Below are 22,700 nucleotides of genomic sequence, written 5' to 3' on the forward strand. Positions count from 1 at the left end.
TTACGTAGATGAAACGGAAAGGCTGTCTGTGATGCATGCACAATGTAAATGTGTGTACCTATATAGAAAGATCGCAAGAGACCATATTCACCATTGTTCCTACACACTTACGTCATATAAGACCAGTGAATGTAAGTGGATGAATAGGACATAATGTACATAACATTGTATGACTCAAAACCATGTGTTGTCCAAGTTACTGCGAGACTCATAAGTATTCCTTTATATGGACTGTTTAAGCATTTTTTATGCAAAGTAAAAGCAAAGTTTAAAATGACATACTTCATAGACGTTAGTTTTTATGGCACTTACGATAAAACGTTTTTATGCTAACTTAGGTTCTTTATGTTAGTAAAAAGTCCAACAAAAGTTGAGCTGAAATTGTATTGGCGTACCTACGTTTACGTCTGCCTAAATCACATTGTTGTTCAAATAAAATGGTTGTTCTAATAAAACGAGAAAAAGTTGCATAAGTACGCTTCTCGGTGTCTACTTGTATTCACATCAATGAACTTAATTCGTTTGTTAATAAAATTAAGGTTCGCGTATATTAGTTTCTATTAATAGATATTGTAGGGCCATTACTTGTTCAGTGGCGCTGTTAATTTTATTAAAAGCTGCGAGAAGCCTTACGAGGGGCGGCGGCATGTGGTGGTGCGCACGCGTGGAGCGCCAGGTGACGCACAGCTGACGAGAGCGCGAGATGGCGACGCCGGCGCACATGGCGGAGCGTGCCAGCCGCGTGCCACATCACTAATTTCGTTTTATTAGCTTCCTTTGAACCTTCGTTGAACATACCTTCCTCACTTGAACAGTTGCTGTAATTTATAGCAGCTTTACACCCCACTTATAGGATCGGCTAGTAAGCCATGCCTAAATTATTGCTTGCGGTTCACTTTATTCTTAGAAGATAATTATTTTACTTTTCTCTTTATTTTAACATTCGCTTGGCCAATCTACCTCTATAAACCAAAATCAAATCCACAAATGTTAGTTACTCGTACCTACTTTCTGATATATTTTTTGTATTCCCAAAACTTACTATAACATGATGATGAGATTTATAGTCTGTTTTTTAATCTCGTAGACTAAATTGACACTTGCAAAATGTCAAACTTACAAATAATGTTGCGAACTCTTTGGTGCAGTGTTGTACTTACGATACCAGTTCGTTGAATCGTAAGTTTTTATCTAAAATAGACGAATTTAATATTCATTCAAAGTTTTATATTTAAAATTCACGTACGTCACACACGGCTGTACGACGTGCTACAAACTGCCAGGGATATCTGACCACGCAAAGCCATGCGTAATAATCAAGCATACGCCCATTACTTCAGGATGACTTATTGTAAAAAAACGATACCTACTTGATTTTATTAACGCTAAGTTTCGGTCGTGCGACATCACTAATTAAGAATTTGCAATAAACTAACAACACTCGTAATGTCAGTTTAGTCTACGAGATTAAAAAACAGACTATACTTATTCAAAATACTTAAGGTACTTATTCTACTTCAAGGTACTTCAAGGTACTTATTCAAAATATGCTATGATACCTACCACCTACCTACAGATATTTATTATATTTTATCATCCAATATACATCATAGTCATCATTAAAAGTAGAACGAAGAAGAAGGCTCATTTAAACTAAATATTATTATTTATTACAACTTTAGCTTTTACTGTTAGCTGCAATTCTACCATCAGCATACTGTTCAGTTGGGCAACACAAAGCATTTTATCGCAAAATCGCCTTAAAATCAGCCAGTCGTTGCGATTTAAAGCCCGTTCAACGAAAAGATGAATGAATCCGTCGCATCTATTATATGACACATCCTGTGTTATTGTTGTCGTGTACCTGCCATCCCTTCGAACTGCTATTTATAATTAGTCCTCTACCTGATGCCCAGCCGACGTGCTCTTAACAAAAGGATGCGTATTCTATAACAATCGGAGCGGTTTGCGGGGCGCAGTTGAGCGGGTCCAGTATTGTTTGTTGCATCTCCGGGCGGCATCGCCATTGAAACTATCGCCCGCCGCCGTGCCTCCGCTAGTGACTCAGGTATTTATGAATGAACGTGACGAGCCAGCGAGTGGGATGATCGGCCGCGGTCACAGCCAGGTAGAAAAGTACACTTTTGGAATTCTTTGAACAGTTCGCGTCGAGTAGGGCTACTCAACTCGGCGGTCGAGGAGAGCCGCAGAGCGGGGCGCGGGGTTCCGCCGACACGCATGCGTCGAGCTCTTTTACCGAGACGATCAGACGATCCCTCCCTCTCAGTTGACTCACAGGCGTCGCGCGAGCACACCGTGCCGTCATGTACCGTTTGCCAACTTTCTCGAGTAGTGATGTGATACGATACCGACGTTCAAACGCGACTTATCATTAGGTATTATTGAATTTTATTATCCTTATGTTTAATTTTGACAGAAGTTAATCGTGTGGATTTAAGTGAAAGAAATGTTACAGTGACTTAAAAACAATTGGATTTAAAAACAAAATGAGGTGGTTTATAGTGACAATGAGCGTGATGGTGTGGGAAACAATTTTAGCCGGTATCGCACCCCCTGGCTCTTGTCCCGCGGTGTGTGCGTGTAAGTGGAAAGGAGGCAAGCAGACTGTGGAGTGTGTGGACAGAGCTCTTATAACAGTGCCCGAACCAGTAGACCCTGCCACGCAAGTATTGGACCTCTCTGGAAATAATCTTCAAATCCTTCCTCAGGAAGCTTTTGCCAAAACAGGGCTGCTCAACTTACAGAGAGTTTATTTACGCAATTGTAATATTGGCCAAATACATGATAGAGCTTTTAAAGGCTTAACCAATTTAGTTGAATTAGATCTATCCTATAATTTACTTACTGAGATCCCTTCAAATAGCTTCAAGGATGCTCCTTTTCTTAGGGACCTTACACTGTCCCAAAATCCAGTATTAAAAGTTCATACGGACGCTTTGAGCAATCTTGGCAGCGTTGTCAAACTTGATCTATCCAAATGCGATATCAGAGAAATAGCTCCAGAAGCATTCAGAACGTTGCGCTCGCTGGAATCTTTAAAATTAAACCACAACAAGTTACGTGACATACCTTTGAGTTCATTAGAGAAGATTGAGAAACTGCGAGCTATAGACTTATCGGACAATCCGTGGACTTGTGATTGCCGGCTACGAGATCTCAAATTATGGTTGGCAAAACATAAATTGCTTTCAACTCCCAGCTGCTATGCGCCGACACGTCTAGCAAATCGACCATTTTCAGAGTTACCTATAGAAGAGTTTGCGTGTAAACCAGAAATATTACCAGCGAGCAGGCATGTCGAGGCAGCAGTAGGTTCCAATGCTACTATTACGTGCCGGACTGAAGCCGTGCCGAGCGCCAATATTAACTGGTACTGGAATGGTCGATTGCTTCAGAATGGAAGTCACTTTAACTCTCACCAAAAAATTTTTATTTTTGAAGAAGGTGAATCTACAAAGAAGTCATCCTTGATATTAACGAATACTCAAGAAACAGATTCTAGCGAGTTTTACTGTGTGGCCGAAAATAAAGCCGGGAATGCAGAAGCTAACTTTACTGTGCACGTCACACAGCTAGCAGCTGGGATGGCTTCCTTAGGGAGTGCACAGATAGCAAGCCTAGGAGCAGCTTTATTCCTAGTCGTAGTTGTTGTTTCTTTGGCTTTGCTTATTACTTTTGTCCGGTTTCGTCCAACGCCGGCTTGTGAGAGTAAAACACCAAATACGATAGACAGGGTAGTATCAGGAAATGAAGTACACCCAACGTCGACAGATCGACCTCACGTTGCAGTTTTGGCTAATAGACAAGACTCACCAAATTACAATGATTCAAAATGTAATCCGGTTCTCAAACCACCGAGAGCAAATGATATACCTTACACCACGAATCACTACGAGGGTAGAGGAAGCGTCGTGACTGCCGGTGGACCCATAGTTGTATCGCCAACAGTTTCTGGCACTATTGACCCCGATCTTATCAACGATACGAGGCCGGATAGCGCTGCTAGACCAGGAAGCGGCGAGTACGCCCGCGAGACCTCAGAATCATTATATCCATCCGGCCTTTGGGATCAAATGAAAATGACTCAGGCCAGTAATTTGGCTCGTGCGGTCAGTACGGCAATTCCCACGTACTATAACGATAGAACACCTATAATAGAGAATTGCAGCGTGGATGGGTCGCAGGAGGAGCTGGGCTACATGAGCCGCACGTTCCCGCGGACGCACGCGGTGCCGGCGCCGAGCGGGCCGGTGGCGGGCGACGCGCCGTACCCGCCCGACTACGGGCTGCCGGTGGGCGGCGCGCGCACGCTCCGCGTGTGGCAGCGGGCGCCGCCGGTGCTGCCGCCGGTGGCCGCGCTCAAGCGCGTGCTCACCATCACCAGGCCCTCGGCAGAGGACCACTTTCAGGATGGCTGTGCTACTGATGTTTAATCTGATAAAAGAACGTATTGTTTACATATCTAGATGACATGTCAGAATTGTAAATTTGTATCCTAAGCTAGAAATCATCTTATACGTAAGGTATGTGTAATTTATACTTAAACAGGTTGTTAGTGTAATATTTTTTGTATCATATAATTTATTTAGATAATTAATGGAAAGTTACATTGGATCCAAATGCGATGGGTCCGCGACTGATTAGTTGAAGAATGTAAGTGTAAATTATTACGTGATATGGAATGGTATCGTCTATGATCGCCAAATAATTAAAATACTGAATATAAATATATCTTGATTGTTGAAACTCAAATAAGATGTTACATGAATATTAATAATAACTATACCTACAGTGTAAGACATACACGACCTACCCAAAGATAATGAACTCCCCCTGAAAAGTAATATAAAAGAAAATATATTGCGAATATTGTAATTCACGATGAATGTTAATCATGTACGATAATGAATGTGTAAATTTTATGTTGAAAAGGAATAAGAGTTTTAGCAGTAAAATGGAAAAAATAAATCAGGCGATTGTAAAATGTATAACTTGTTTGAATTTGGTTTACCTTACTTCAATCATATACCTAATAGGTACGATCACAAATTGATGTCATTGCTATCTATAAAGTGTCCAGTGTCATAAATATAAAATAGGCGGCACCTTTACACACATTGGAGAAATAATAATGCATTTGGTATATTTCAAAGAAATGATTATACTAGCACGTGATCTTTGTGTCATAAAGTGCCTCCACGTAGTGCGACAGGATGGCGTGGGCTGTATGTTCCACGTACAAGCGCAATAGAGAGTTACCATGACCATGTTAATGGAAATGTAAGTGGCCAAACTTCTCTGCTTGTCAGGATGTTATAATGTTTTACCTTAGAAGAATATTTAAACATATCTAAGAATACAGAATATCTTTATATACGTACCTAATTTGTACATCTGTCTTTTAATAATCCAGTATATGATAATTAAATTGCAAGTAGGTACATCATTATTTGAAACTTGCTCGCGAATTCATTATTTAATTTGTATCTATAATTTAGCAAACAGATGGCTAATTTCCTTCCAGACGAGGTTATATATTTTAATGGCTATCGCATCCGGACAAACCGGTTGGAGCTAACTTGTTCATTCATAGCCTCGAAAGGTGTATCACTTTAATAAACAATTGAGAATGAAACTAAATGTATTATACGGCGTGCTATTAGAAGTCAATACAAGAATGAAGTGGACTTAAATATTTTCTATGGAGAGCCAGTGTCATGGCGACAAAAAAGGAAAAAAACTTTCAAGCGCACCTTCCAACCCGCCGGAGAAAAACCGGTTAACGTTATTTCATTTCCGTTCGATTCAGTTTTTTATTAGAACCAAACTCTAAACGAGTTCAATGGAGGTGAGAATTTCGAAATAAGATTTTTAAAGCAAAGAATTGATTGATTGATTGATTATATTTTGATTATATTATTGAATATTGTATTACAGCGAATTTGAAATGTTCATAAAAACGGATTATACTGATTTATCAGTTTAAGAGCGTGTTTGAGTATTTTTGGTACATTATATTATCTGTATATGGTGATTTGAAAACATGGCAATGATTTAAGTATAGGATCGGTGTTATAAATCTAGTTACCATACCCAATTGTCCATGATTATCTTGTCACTTCTCTTCCTAATTTGATCTCATCTTTTTAATTTCGACCGGCATCTAGACGAAAAAGACATTCTAAGCATTACTGAAATAGAATTTTATTGCTTTCGATTTGACCTTATTCAGGCTTGCTTGTGATGAAATATGTATACTTAAATATATCTTCAGACTTATTATTCATAAATATTCAGAAGTCTGTTGTAAAAAACATCGTTATAAGATCCTGTTGTTTTATAATGCGTTGCTTTTTACATTATCATTTATGAATACGCAAATAGGGATTGTATTGTTTTAAAGTCTAGTGCATTTAATAATTTATGTTCACTTGACATTTTGGTGTCTATCATCAAATACCAGCAATGCTTATTTTTGGGTAGGAGGACGATTATTCCAAAAGGACATTCAAGTAGGTAGATCCTTTTGTTGTACTTTAAAGTAGGTGTGACTGAATGGCGCTCCGGGGTTTGGTCACTTCTTTGTATAAAGGTTTCGTTTGAACGTTTCTTTTTACAAACATATTCTTTATGATTATAGCAGGTACTATTTATATGAATGTAGGTGCTTGCTGTTTGATACTTACTTGCGTAGAAGTGACATTATTATAATGGCTTTGCAATAAGAATGTTGTTTTTCAGTTGGCGCTAGTTTAGCAACAAAGCGTTGTACCTAGTTAATCTCGGTTCCCGATATGGACGACAAGCATGTCTGAACGTGTTTAAACGTGTGCTGATAAAGTCATATAAGTTATACTTAACTATAAAGCCATGAGTAAGCTTAGATGTTTTAACACAAGTCAATCAAATAAGTATGTCTAAGGCAAGTGCATTTATTAAAACTTTCTCAAAATATATTTGCCTCAGATTATAATACGTATATGTACCTACTTGCCATGCGGTAATGTTATTATTAAAATTATAGTTATGTTTTCAAAAGGCAGACAGGTTCACATCCTGGCCTCAAACAATAATCTGATTTTCTCACTGGCAACTATCATTGTTTAATGTGAGAACGAGTTTTTTATACTATCTAATGCTTACGTAGGAGCACCCGACACAGCTAATCTATTATCTAAAAAAGCAGCAGATTTAATTTCTAATTATTCCAAGAGTGAGGCTTCTGTCAAGTTTGAAACTAAGAGTTACCGCACTTAGGCACAAGGGGTTTCTAACTCCTGGGCGTGAGGCCGTCGAGTGACTAGTTGAAGAATTTAGGCACTACAGCTTTCTATAGCACCCTGCATCTAAAATGGTTTCCAAATACAAAACAAAATGCTGGCCACCTGAAACGAACTATTCAATTCTCGCAACTGAAGTTAAAGATACATCGATTCTCAAGTACGTACAGACTAGAAACCACAAATCCGCAACAATTAATTGCGAGTCGACAAGTATCCAAAGTTTCTTGTCTATTAACATTTGGAATGCTATAAGATAGGTAACTCCAAAACTTTGATAAGGGAAACAATTGTATTGAAATAAGCAAAATTTTGTAGAACGACAACCTTATTTACCTACCATCAATGGCTTTGCGCTTTCTTCTCGTAAAAGCGGAGACTTTCGCTGACAATAATGATGTTTCGGCCCTGGCAACAATGGGAACTCAGGCAGAGCGATCTTGATTGTTCGGCTGAATATTTCAATTGTGTACTGCTTTCGAGACTCGCTCTTTGTATATTCATTGCTATCATATTTTGTCGTGTAACGTTTGTTATTTTATCGTTTGTTAGCTTTCCCTGTCTTAGTGGTTTTTACTTTCGGGTATTTAGGTTGAATTGAGGCTCGGTTTTAAAAACATTGTAGATAGAATTTGTTCTGATAATATAGTATATGTCTTAAGGGTTAAAAAACGTAGATTTGCTCTTAAATGGCATTTGAAATCTCCTTTAGGCTACTTTTAGTCCATGTGTGGGCAGTACGTGGTGAAACTTCGAGTGGAAGCTAGTATATACAATATAGTACAACATTTCATTAATCATATTCTATCTTCTTGGAAATTGAAATTAAATATCTGATCAGGTTGTCTGTGTATAAATAAACACCTTAAAAACTGTTCTTTAATGTAACATCAACGTTTGTTCAGTATAAAATGAGCTATTAAAATTATAGAGTCACTCAATTTGTTCTAACAGGTCAACGCTACCTTATCATTTTATCTAGAAACTTAATAAACTTGCGTAAACTAATAACTATGAAGTTTTCAAACGAAGTTATTCAATTCCTTACTAAGCTTCTTAATTTGTTTAATTATTGAAACTTCTGTTTGGATTTGAAGTCAAGCTTGGCTTCCTTGCATTTTGCTGCCTCGCGGCTGTCGGGAGTTCCAAGATTCTGCTGAAAGAGGCAAGCAGAAGTACCACAGCATACTTACCTGCAGTTTTTAAAAGTAAGTATTATTTGTAGTGTAAGTAGCTAAGAAATGCTGTTTGTTTTTAGATATATTTAATTCCTAGAAGAGTGAGTTTTTAACTAGAATATTAAAAGCTCTTAAAAAGAACTAATTAGATAAATGTGATTTATCGGAGTTATCCTGTTATCAGCAACGACAGCAGTTACGATGGAGCTCCATGACATTCAATTTTGATTGAATCGTGATCGATTACATTAGTGTGAACGTTGTAAAGTGAAATAAAAAACTACATATTCAGACGAACTGGCAGGCGCGGCTAGCAGTGAAGCCACCGGCGCATGATGTTGCCAATACCAATAAAAATTGATTTTATTTTTCGATATTTACACGTGCTGGCATAATTAAAAGTGGCAATTCCATTCCAATTTTGATTCAATCATGTTTTTTCGAGATTCAATGTAAATAACAGGCACCTATTGTATACTCAGGTACCTACAGTATTTTGGTAGAGTTACTTAAAATATCAAATCTCCCGATCATAAAGCGACATAATTATGACATCTATAACAACGTAAAGTACTACAAGTTAATCAAAATGACAAATGAAAAATATTTTATTACCTTTGTTGTGTCGACAAGTCACCCTTCTTCGAAAAGGAACATATTCAATTAATAATGTCGGCCATGCCTCAAGGCCATGCTATAAAAGCTAGAATCAGATTTCGGTATGACGTAAATAAAATCCTTATGATTGTACGGCTTCTGTAATTCTTTGGTGCTACGAACGAAAAAGAAATATAATACGGTATCGCGCTGTCTACACTTATTATAAGTATTGCATTCACTGAAAAGGTGCCGAGCGTCTACTGGCTGCACAATCAGCAAATATTATCCGAACAAAAAGGTGTTTCACTTTTTCTAAGAATATTAAAAGCTTGCTAAATAAATCTGAAATCCTTACGCAGACTCACGATTCCTTTGATTTGAGATTTAGTACCAAACCGCTGAAATATGCCGTAGGCGCTAGGTACCTACAAACTAAAATTCGAGAGTAATTTTCAGAAGCTATCCAACGCTTTTGTGGTTTGAAGTCTGATGAGCCGGACGCGGGCGTACAAAGGTATCTGCCTCATTTCAACATTAATGCAAACATGGAACTGTTGTTGGGCGTGTGATTGATAATTGAATTAATGGTTAATTCCATCGGGTACCAATCGGCTCCCAAAGCAATTTGGTAAATCGGCGGACTGCCGCTGCCGACCGCTCCAAACCGATGAATGTTCTTGCACACTCATAAATTAGTTTGGCATGTGTTCTGGTTTGCGCCGAAATCAACGATATGTGTGGTCACTTACATAGATAATATTGCATGAGCATGTTCAACAGCAGCAATCAACAATCAGGTTGATCGTTTTTACATCTACATATGTGTATTGTTAAATTACGGTTCTGGGTTTTTGTAGGGCAGTCCAGTCTGATTTCATGGAATGATAACACTGACATCCATGTATTTGATGAACTCTTTAAATGAACGAAAATAGGTGCTATTCATTGTATTTGTAAAGTTATTACACTATTCTATGTAAAGTATAACTTTCATCATCATCATCATCATCTCAGCCATAGGACGTCCACTGCTGAACATAGGCCTCCCCCTTTGATCTCCACAGATACCTGTTGGAAGTATAACTTTATAAACCATATAACTGGTATCATTAAACATAGCTTTTCCAAAAGGTTTGGAGCACAATTGGGTCAAATTATTTGCGATTTAATATCATTTTACATAGACATGATTATATCTCAGGAGACTATTGTCACGGGGAATAGGTTAGATGGCATATAGCTGAGGTTACGTCTTGAATTTACCCAAAATATTATTGTTCAAATAAGCTTCAACTTTTACAGAGATTAAAATCCATAATGTTTAGACATTTTATTTTGTCTTCTCCTAGCATTAGCATTATCTCCTAGTTCGAAATATTTGATGGGAGGAGAAGCAACAGCAGGGACCAGCTTCATACAAACGAAGAAAGAAATATGTATTTTCGCATTAGGTTCTTTAATAGTTAAATTGCTTATTTTATTACGTAGCATTAATTACCTACTACTATTTCATCATCAGATATACTTTAACGAAGGCAAGAAGTTGTTTGACATCAAAAGATAAGCCCAGACCAACAGCCTCGATTTATCGATAAAAACTACAGGACAGATATTCGAAACAAAAAAGAACTCCAGGATAGTGATCCGAAACAAAATAAAAACTGGGAACGCAAAGCTTCAGAATTGATAAAGGAAAGCTAGAGGTTTTTATATCGGAGGTAGTAGATATAAGTGTGACCGCTGCGTGACTGCACAGTCAAGCAAAAACTTGCCGTGACAATCGTAGCCTCGTGTTTTTAACGTTCCATTAAGGAAGGATTGCTCTCTCTCTTTGTGGCTTGGCTCTACAGATCTCGAGCTTAACCGCGCACGTTTTATAGGGTTCCGTGTCAATAACGTGAAAATGGATCCCTTACGATGGTTTATATATTTCTGCCTGACACCCGATTATCCATAAACGACCTAATCTGCTTTCGTTGTGGTTTATGTAAGGTTTCAATTGAGTGCCGGTCTGCGCTTAGTCGGAGGCAATTACTATATCGGGAACCAATATTGGCAGGATATTCGACTTTATATATAGCTATGCAATCGGTAAACTGTGCTCTCTAATTGTATCTTAATTTGAAATTTTATTTACTATTGTACCTTGCGATATTAATTTCATAATAATTCTCGGTAGTCTTCACAAATCTAATAACGCAATTCTCTTATTTGTCTGGGACCTTTTCCGTTAACCGACAAACACATTCGTTCTCCGTTCATTATAGCATAGGGTATTTAATATACTTTGGTTATAGAGTGTTATGTGATGAAATTGGTTGTCATGAATTTCGTATTACCCGCCCCCACTTGCGTTCCTGAAACCGACTGGTTAGATATGTGCTCGTTTTAAAACATTTACTTTTCCATTAGACCGACGAGGTAGTAATTTTGTTTGGAAAATAAATCGACAATCCATATCACCTTAGCCTGTCTTACTTATCGATGCCTTCAGTCACTTTTACGACTAGAGCCCGATGATAAGCGATAACATTAATTATTTATTTATTCCACCTACACAAAGAGTTGGTATACAAACGCCGGATCAGTAAATTGTTAGTTATAGCTTTTTTAACCGCAGTTGTGTCGTAACCTCCCTATAAATACACAACCCGTTTTAACAAGATGTCTAAATTACTAAGAAATTGCTTTGCAATGTATGTGATCACTATAAACAAATATTTTAATATGATTCGGTCACACGGTAATATGTTAAAATATTTAACAAAAACCCCACGCATGCAATTAAATTGCATTACAATTTATATTGAAAATAAATTCACAGCCCAACCGTTATATTTGGGACGCAAATTTTAACAGATAGTTTTGTTAGTGTTTACGCTTCCACACCACAACGGTTAATCAGAATGATGTAAAATTTTAATATCGGTCTTCGATCGACACAGGATGTAAATAATAAGTACTTATGTCTGTAATGTTGCTGCTGATTGCGTCGGAAGCGCACGATACTTTAATTATACTTCACAGAGTGCTTGTGATAAAGAAGGCTTGGTGAAAACCGGGTTTTGTAGGAAGTACCTATAAATAGTCTATATACGATCCTGTTTGAAAGCTTTAGACAAAACGGAATGTTAAATAAAAAACCTTATTTATCTATAACATTTGCAATTGTTGGATTAAAATCGTCACAAAGTCGTAATTCCTATTCTATGTCGATAATTGTGTATTTATGTTAGTACGTACTTTCATATTTTATAAAGGTTGCGTTTCATTTGTTTTGGGTACTGGGACATACCGGAACATAGTCACCTAATAATTACTTAAAAACTGAATAAGTGTGAACATCATTCCGTGTCCGTAAACGGACGTAGTTAGTAATAATAAACGAGCTAAATAATGAGCAAGGAGGGAGTATTTAAAACGTACAAGGGCGATTATACATGCTAACGGCCTTCTGCACGCCATGGAGAAGCCCGAAAAGGTTCAATATTGACTTACTATGAGTTCGAACCTTGCTATTTGTATATCTGCAATCAGTTTTTGGAAACCGCCAATCATGCAGCACGAAACCTGTTATCTAGCCTTTACTATTTTTAATTTGCCAATTGAAATTCACAGTTGGTAGTTAGGAGTAATCAAAAACCTGAAAGTTTGACACCTAGGCTTACCAAAATGTACCGTTCTTAAACTAGTCTCTAGCTGTAACCTACATGGAAAATTATTGCACTGATGTTGAGAAAATGCTAGGCTGATGCTTTCAAAACAGAAAACTAGTTCATGACGAAAGCTTTGGTATTATCTCCAGTTAATCCAAAGTGGACAGAGCATAGTTTTGAATTCCGATGTCCTGTTTGAGATTCAGTCGGTCGGAATCGCCGTAAACTTAGGTACATAGCAATCGATACAAATCAGAGCCAAGTTTTGCATGTCAACTTTATTGACTATGTTGTTTGGGTACCATTGACTCTTATAGGACATGAATTAAGAGGTTACTATTGTTGTATTATTAGAATCGACAAATAATTTAATTTGAAAACCTATAGGTAAAGGAAAAGTAAACGTTTGTTATTTCATGCTGGAGTTTAACTTAAAATTGTCCTTCATCTCCAGCAAAAATAAAATAATTAGTGCTGGTTGGATTAATCTTCTAAAATCTTATAACTCATTATGAACTCCTATTTCTCTCGTGCTTGTATTTAAAGTAAAAAACAAAAGGACAACGTCTAAAAGATTTTTTCTGATGTCCCTTTGTTTTTTTTAATGAAGATGGCGTAAGATATAGCTCGTCCCTTTAAATAAACGTAAATCACTTGTATTTACGAAAGATAACGAAACGACGTGTTATAAAAATGTGCATATTTATCTGAGTTTTTTTTGCTAGACTGAAACATGCAAATGAATGCTAAATAATATTAAAGTCACAATTTCTGAAATCGATGTTGGCTCTGGCCGTACACGAAGAGATAAAAGGCCTTTTATCTAAACAAAACATTAGCTCAGTTAAGATAGCAAAGTCCAAGACACAGTGCTAATTGATGTTAAGGCGTGGGCCAGACTGACCACGGGCCAACGGGATAAGGAAATCCCGGTATTAGCCTTAAGGTGGTTAAGCTTAGCCCCGGACTTAGCGTTAAACACAACACAACCAAAAGGTCGGTCGGATATATGTGTATTTAGTACAGTTACACTTTATTTGCAAGAGTAGCTATTATTTTTTCTGGGGTATTTTTTGTTACATCCCAAGTCGATGGTTTAAAGGCAAGTGGTTTTTACCACAGCGAACAGTATGAAAAGAGTTTAAGTGGGAGGGTAGGTATTAAATGGAAGCTAAAGGAGACCGACATAACAATAAGAGTATATGTACACTGTACTGTAATATTATAATAGGGAGGTCCCATAACTGCCCCACATAATTATATTGAGGATACTCAACGAGGGATATTTTGGCATTGTCTTTTTGGGTCACAGGACGCGCAGGGAGTCTTATTGAGCAGAAAACATTTTATAATTATCGAGAAGAGTCAAACAGTATAACTTACTTACCTACTATACTTCGTAACAATAACAATTATTCAAGTAAAATATATTTTTCATATGAAGTTATGATACCTACCACCTGGCATTAAAAACGCGGTCAAAACGTCGAAGTTCGTAGCACCTAGATAATATGATTCATGAAGTTTGTTTATACGGCAAGTTGCAAACATGAGCTCTGAGTGATGAATTAAAATTTGATGTAAAACAATTTGTGCACGACTATATCAACGAGGTTGAAAACACGGTACTGTTATACTCATTCATTATTTATGTCGTAAACAATATTCAGGTACGGGTAAATATTTTTCAGTCAGTTACTTAATAATTGGTATAGGATACCTAGGTAGAAGATCAATAAATTCTTAACCGGGTATTTATTCTATTATTTAATATAATAACACGTAAGTTTCGTATATTTATGATTAGGCTTATGTTACTGGTAAGTAATAAGAGCAGGCAGAGAAAGGCAACATGTCGATTCGGTCTGGTGGCCACCACGTAAGTACAGCCAGCAGTGAAAGATTACTCACCGTGACAAGTGACTGCCTCCGATCCCAACAGAGTTCATTACCGACTCACCGGAGTCCTTGTGACCACTTCATTTGAATACTGTTTGGCACTGGCTAGCCACCAGTTTACCTCAACGATGTGAACTCCTTAATAACCTTTTTTGTTTTTGCAAACATGAGCAATGAGAAACAGTTGAACCTATATGTCTTAATTTTTGGAATATTAAAAAAATCGCAAAGAATCCCACAGCATAGTAGTCAAAGTTTTACTTTATGGAATTGATTTACTCAATTCATGTGAAAAGCTAATACCTATATAAAATCTATATAATAGAAGTAGTTAACTAATACCTATATAAAAGAAGTAGTTTCATCACATATGAGGTCGGCTCACACCGCTTTACGAAGAGAAATTTTCTCGGTCGCTTGTGATTATCGACGACGCTCTACGCACATGTCTGTATCTTGTTGCAACTAGGAAACCCTGCTCCAAATATATTGATTTTATAACAAAAACGAGGGGATGGTTGCACGCGGGGTGAATGCCCCTGTCACTGCAGATTCGCCCCGCCATATTGGTTGGGGTTCCCGCGTCACTAATGGAGTAGCGACGGCTAAAATATGAGCCCGTACTCCTCTCCATACGTTGAAAAACATGCGGACTCAGACAAATCATTTTGGGAATTAATTCTATTACACTTTTGGCAGATGGTGCCCGCAACGATTTATTTAAATTTTTCCATTGCTTCAGTTCGCTATGTAGCTTGAAAGTATGCTTTTTTATGGCAACTTATGAGGTTTCATAAGAACGGTTCTTGGTTGGTAAGGATCGTTCTAAGATAAGGATTGACTATGAAACAATGCAACGTTTATTTTCTGTTGAATGGGTCTAAGACCTATATTGAGATTATGTTACATGAGAGCTGATCCTGATTGCTTTGTCACTGGAATTTATTTCTTCATATCTGGGCTGTATAAAATACCTTGATACTCGTATTTTTTTTCAATTTGAATCAGTTTGACAATATTACAATAAATCTTCTAGACTGCATACTTTGATGTCAATTTATTTCCATTTGATTTTATAACATCAAATCGAATTTTGTTTAATTGACCTTTGCAATTCATGGAGTTGATTTGAATATCAACCAATTTTACACGAGTAGGTATTGGCCGTTTCAACGCAAATTCAGTCAGGGTATCTACATAAATAATCTCATTTTGTTTATAAGGATTCTGCAATTCTGTTTTGTCTATGTATTTGTATATCTTACCTAAAAGTGAATTAGAATTAAACCATACTAAGAATCTAGGGCAATTAGAGTGTATCTCAACCATAACGCTTTTCCGAGTATTTTTGTCATAAAAATATGGTTTATTCATCATCATTACTTATCTTGATCGTTGGCCTAGAAGTTTTACCAAAACTCGATGACATAGAATTTTGTCTTATATAGTACATACATATATATGGTATATTGATAGTTTAAATGGTGTTAGAATAAATAGGGGTTGTCAAAGTTTATGTGTAATTACTTCGACTCTTAATTGGAAACCTACTCCCAATATGCCGTAGCAGGAAAAAAGGGTCTTAAGTTTTCTACATAACGTTCTCTAAGCTACAACTTTTATTAAAATGAAAATGGAAAATCCGGTTCATCTACCCCTTCGTGATCAAGATAACCTTAATAGAAGCCTAACTTCGTTGACCTCTCCATATTGTCTAGGGAGGTGCTTCAGGTGCGCTTCGTGACGTATATAACTAGTTGTTCTCGTTATAATACGTAGATATCAAACTAGCGATATTTAAAAAGAAGGTCCATATGTATCTGCCGTTGATGGATAAGTCCGTTTTTATGCAAAATGGAACCACTCGACAAATTTCATTTTTTACTTTTTTTGAAGAATACTAATGTAAAAGTGGTCTAAATTCTTATACAAAATTTTAATATACCTTCTTTCCAAGGGGGAAATCATGTGGTTCTTTTTTGTATAAGAATTTAGACCACTTTTACATTAGTATTCTTCAAAAAAAGTAAAAAATGAAATTTGTCGAGTGGTTCCATTTTGCATAAAACGGACGATTGTAGTGTTGCAAAAAGTTATATTAGTTTTTATCAATTAATTCAGCAGAAGACAGTCTATCAAGAAGTGTTTAATATAATATTTAATTCCTAATCCTAAGAAGTAGCCACAAGTACTTAATTCATAACATGATGAAAGCCTAGCCAGTCACATATTATGTGATTCTTGTTATGAGTTGAGCTATGGAAATTTCGATTCATAAAAATAGGCCATAAACGATGTGGTCTACAAAATAAACTTGTACGAAACGAATAGACAAGTTTTCTCGAAAGGTTAGTACGACAATAGACTAATTTTGAAGGCACCTATTCCTACATACTTTATATAAATATTGTTACTTTCTTTGACTAAATAAACATCTAGAAATATTGATTAATTCTGTAATCTCAGAACGTAGTTACTATGATGCTCTGTATGAGCGATGGATGTAAATGTCTACATAAACCACCCCTTTGTTGCATCCCAGTGTAAAATATAACGTAGAAAGCAGGTACACGCTACATTGTGTGCAAGTACTAAGCATAAAGGCCAAGCCTGAATAGTGCATCATATTTTGTGGATCGCCGCAATATAGGTACTGTAAAGATGTCCCATACACGTATAAATGAGATCTACGCTATTGTTGATCGTGCATTCAAGGAATTTAACAAGAAACTAAAGTAAGATGTTCGGAGATCGTATTGACCAACGGATATTCTACGACCCGACTTACCTTCTTGTATAATTACATCAGCATTTTCACTACCCACATATAAGACATTCACTTTTAGTGAAGTATCCGCCAGTGTAACCAATTTATTGAGCAACACTCTATTGGTATCTAGGTTTGGTCTTGTTAATGTAAATGTATACTACAAAAGATAGAGAACTTCGTACTATATGTATCTGCGTATTTGATTTCGGCAGGTTTTTTTGCAGACCGTTGATTTCCTTGGAAATATGAATATCATAAGCACAAGATATGCATATGACTCGAGGGTAGAAATCGTAGAAAGTCAGATACAATATATTTGTAATACTTACAGTTATCGGCACGGATATCGAGCCATGACCTTCACCTGCGCAGAAGCGATTTACTGCCTTATTGCCTTATGCGTACGGGTGCGCAAAGCGATCCCCACTCTTCCGCCGAGAGCCCAATATCCGTGCCGGTAACTGTAAAACCAGTTAAAGTTAAAACCCATTATAGTGAACAGAAAGAAATCTATTCAATCGCCTTTTTAAAATTACAACTTAATCGATAGCTGAAACATTCCCAACAAGGGAAATCAAAATTGTCTTCGCACAACCAGTTCCAATTGGAAATGTACGTAGGCAAAGTCTCAAAGTTAATAGCGACCGTGTGATTTGTACGTGGGGTGGCCAAGCCGTCCGTTACCACGCACGTTTCTGGCACCCTGGCAACAGTCCCTAACGGCTCCACACTTCCTTATACCCGGGAGCACAGTACCGGTCCTGCTCCGGCCACTACGATAACTTTAATAGCAGGCGGCCGGGAATTGGACACCGACTGATTGTGTTTACTACCTACAGAACATTACGTAAACGGTGTTCGTCCGCCTGTCTATCCCGTATGACTGTACCGGCGCCAACCTAAATATCGATCGAGTGCTGTACTTAAAAAAACATGGAGTAAGAACCTTACGTAGAACGAAAATAAAACACAGATTTTACTATTACACACTCACATATGTACAAAACTAAATTAAGTAAGGAAGGCCTCATCAGTTATTGAAACCTAGAGGGTATAAAAGTATAAATAAATACTCGCCCACATATGCAGTGAAATCGTAAAAATATCATCAATCAGTTCCTATTTTAGTATTGAGCGGCTTTGGGTAATCGCAACTAAAGGACGGTATCAATAGCATGGGGCTATGTTTAGAAAATCATTCTAAGATTAAATTCGGATCCCTCCGACCACAAATCAGTAACGAGTCCTTATTTATTAGGGTAGAAATAAAATATAGCATCAACTTTTCATGTTACATGCTCAAATGGGAGGTTTGGTTACAGAACTTTGGTCGAGGAAAACGTCTCGGTTCCACCTAATAAAAGAACTGTATTTTATTATAAAAATGGACGAGATTAAATTGTGATATAAAATTAGATGTCAAAGTGCTAGCGGCTATGAATTCCGACATATGGCTTTATTGATTTATCGGTTGTGTTGTATTATATTGGAAGTTATTATATTGATATCTATTAAGAAGTTTTGTTGGACCTATTAAAGTCCTGTGGCAAATGCGTATTCCTCGAGTTGTCATTTTTGTAAATAAACGTACTTAACAATTTTTGTAGTGCTGAGTTAAAGCGTCTTCAGGCATACAGTAACTATTAATGCTAATTACAAAGTTTTCTGTTAAAATTTGAGCCCACGCATTTATGTTTTTTTGTAGATGAATGATAGCTACATAATGATGTCATTAGTGAACAAATTAGAATAACGGAAAGTTACGAATGTACCGTAAATATTTGCAAAAAAATCATACTACATTTTTGTATGCTACTTAAAAACAGGATATAATAGTAGTAAAACAACTCGACGTACATTGGCACCACAAAAACACAAAGCTATAAATTCAGTTCGACTGCAAAAAATGGCAAAGGAAATGATCCTACTTATCTTCCGAATGGTCTTTTAAGTATCCACATTCGTTTTACATAAAGACGAATTTAGCAGAATAAGTAGGATATGGGTACAGTGGGATAAAAGTACAAGTCGAGTGCAGGCGTTCAGTGAAACGTTTCATATGTAAATGGCCCCGTAATCTGTAGGAGGCTCCCGGCGAACAGACATCTATCGCCGGGATCGGACTGAACGGGGAAACTTTTCGTCTCCGATATGTATTCTCCAGTAAACAGTAGACTGCAAAGTTTGTCACAGTTTTATGTATAGACCAACTAGCAGCGATACATTTGCAAGTACTCGGCTGCGAAGCGAAGGGTTTTCATGTCTTCTTTATATCTTTTTTCCATTTAAAAATATCGCTTTGACAGCAAACTCGGTGCACTAACGGTGTAACTGGGATAATAACTTTTCCCGCGTTCCATTCTTTCAGCTTTGTTAATATTTTCAGCGCTACTCAAAATGCTATCTAGAAAGTGTTTTAACGCTTACTCGGAAGTAATAAAGCCGGCACAGTAAAAAAAACTGTTAATGTCTTTAAATATTAAATGTCTGAATATGGAAGTAGGCTATTGTTAATTTATACAGGACTCTGAGATGGCAACATCTTTAATGAGAAACAAGTGATGATAGCCAACATTGTGCAAATATATTTATTCTTAGAGGTCAGATCAGAAGTGGTACTTGAAAATGAATAACACACGTCTATAAACATTTAACCTGGTAAGGTTTATTTCTTACAAAGGATTTAGCAGAAGGTAACTTTGAATAGCAAATACAATATCGATAATTAATTATAAGATCACGATGTGACATCTTCAACGTCCGTCATCCTTCTATCCGTCATAATTTCTTCTTCTATACCAGCCCGGTCAGGCCAGGTTGGTAGCAAGGAGGATTCATTTAAATAAAACTACTTTTACGGATTTTATCGCGTTATATTAATATTATTTAATCCCGACGTTTCGGATCCTTTACAGCATCCATGGTCACGGGCAGACTGCCCGTAAAAGTAATAGTTTTATTTAAATGTCTAATATTCGCGTAAGTGTCAGAAATCAATAAGGAGGATTCATATCTAACACGGCCGTTCCTGACCCTGCGGCGTCCTCGCCAGCAGTATTATTCGACTCTTCAGCATCAGATCAACTCCCCATAAGCTGATCACCGACATGTTGCTCATGATCTGAAACATGTTAAGCAAGGTATAAGTAATTTACTCGTAGTAGTCGTTTTTGTGTAGGTATAAGTCTGAAGCAGGAGAAAAGGAAGGGTAACAAAAAAAATGTTGCATGTCATTTCACGCATTCATAGCATAGGCACGCATTTAGGCTATAGGTTGCATACTATGACGACGTGAAACAGAGACCCATGCCGTTGTATGTTCTCGGTGACAGAGGCTCCCAGTTTGCTTGTCATTACACACGCTCATAGCATAGGCACGCATTTAAGCTATAGGTAGCATACTATGAAGACGTGGAACAGAGACCCATACCGTCGTTTGTTCTCTCAAAGTGGTCTAGACAACTAGCACCATCAGTATGTCGAAGTCAAAATCAAAGAAAAGTCCATTTCCAAGCTAAAATTACAGTCAAGGTCCAAATCAGTGATTGAAAGTAGGCCAATTAGATTAACACTTTTTCACATCAATATTCATGCATCCTTCAATTAGATTAACACTTTTTCACATCAATATTCATGCACCCTTTCACGGCACGCACACAGAGACTCATGTACATTCGAACGTCTTCAAAGTCCTTGTCTTTGTCAAATTGTCTCGCAGCTATCAAAGAAAGCTGAGGAGGTGTCCACTTGCATCGCCACAGCGGACGTAGTGGCGTTCTAATAAACTTTTGTAAGAGGAACCAAGACACAAACAGCCAGCAACATTGGCACACTGCAACGCAGGCAGCAACATTGGCACGCTCCAATACAGGCAGCAACATTAGCATGCCGCAACACAGCCAGCAGCACTGTGACGTTGTTATCAGCAGCACTGGCACAAGAACATTGCTCACTGCAACGCAGCCTCGTGTACCTCTGTCCTGCTTATTATTTGCTGCGTCTTCGTGTACAATTCTGTGAACAAACATTCAAGCACAGTATACATTTCGCTCGGCCACTGCTGACCATTCATTTGAAGGATCTAAGTTTTCAAAGAAATAAATCCATGACTAAATTATAACTTTGACACACAAAATCAAAATAGTGATCCAGTTAATCTCCGAAATATCATCATGACTAATCATGTGCCAACAAAGCTCATAATACAACGGCCATTACGTTATGGTTACGTTTAGCTCATGCTACTTCTTCTTTTTTTCTACAGTACAATACTTTTGAGCAAACATAAGTGATCAACGGTTGAAATTGACGTATGCAGTGTTAATCATCTTTTATAAATGGCAAAGGTCACGATGGTGATTCAATTGACGTTGCCACCTTACGACACCATGACGACCACAAACAAGGAACTAGCCAGCAATATTGGGCCGCGCTGTGGGCCGCGCCGACACCTCTAACATCAGAAGTGGGATCGCCACGCGTTCTTTACCCTTTGCCATCTGAATCCAATAATTATTTATTTTGTTCATGAAATTTCACGTCAACTGTAAGTAAGTCTTATTTCTTACATTCGAGGGCATTCTCGCGAAAAACGACGAAACAGTTATGACCTCACGAATTGCGCTGCGACAATATAAATGCTCCTCATGCGCTGGGTGTAATATCCCACTTCTGATCTTAGAGGTCAGATCAGAAGTGGTACTTGAAAATGAATAACACACGTCTATAAACATTTAACCTGGTAAGGTTTATTTCTTACAAAGGATTTAGCAGAAGGTAACTTTGAATAGCAAATACAATATCGATAATTAATTATAAGATCACGATGTGACATCTTCAACGTCCGTCATCCTTCTATCCGTCATAATTTCTTCTTCTATACCAGCCCGGTCAGGCCAGGTTGGTAGCAAGGAGGATTCATATCTAACATTATAAATAACTTCAAGACATACATTTTTATTTATATTTCAAGTATAGTTGTGTCCTAACATCGTTCCGACCTGATCCCTGTTTGATTTTCGAATGTGACTAATGTTTGTGTGTCGTGGCGGTTATGTCCTAGATAGATCTTGCCTCACCCAAATGGAATTTATTGAGTAAGAATACTTAAACGTCTTATTAGTCACATGTTATGTTTCATAACTCTTAAATAACATTTCGCCAGGTCTTAGTCAGACACATCTCTGTATTGCCTGGGTTTTATGCGTAATGCAAATTGTGGGTTTAACCCATTCAATGACTAATCATATTAATTTATGGATGCGATCGATAGTAAATTCTCAAAATAGCGATCACT

At 37.3% G+C, this 22,700-nt stretch overlaps 2 protein-coding genes across 2 annotated transcripts in view; one reads left to right on the forward strand and one right to left on the reverse strand.

Annotated features, from left to right (window-relative positions):
* LOC124629606 overlaps nucleotides 1-22,700 on the reverse strand; it is a 275,754-nt gene that overhangs the window by 38,069 nt on the left and 214,985 nt on the right. The window lies entirely within an intron of this gene.
* Nucleotides 2,196-5,009, forward strand: LOC124629607 (immunoglobulin superfamily containing leucine-rich repeat protein). Its single transcript, XM_047163095.1, has one exon. It carries the CDS (start codon nucleotides 2,508-2,510, stop codon nucleotides 4,452-4,454), a length of 1,947 nt encoding a protein of 648 aa, XP_047019051.1. The 5' UTR covers nucleotides 2,196-2,507; the 3' UTR covers nucleotides 4,455-5,009.

This window comes from Helicoverpa zea, chromosome 4 (genome assembly GCF_022581195.2).
Source record: "Helicoverpa zea isolate HzStark_Cry1AcR chromosome 4, ilHelZeax1.1, whole genome shotgun sequence".
NCBI classification, from domain to species: Eukaryota; Metazoa; Arthropoda; class Insecta; order Lepidoptera; family Noctuidae; genus Helicoverpa; species Helicoverpa zea.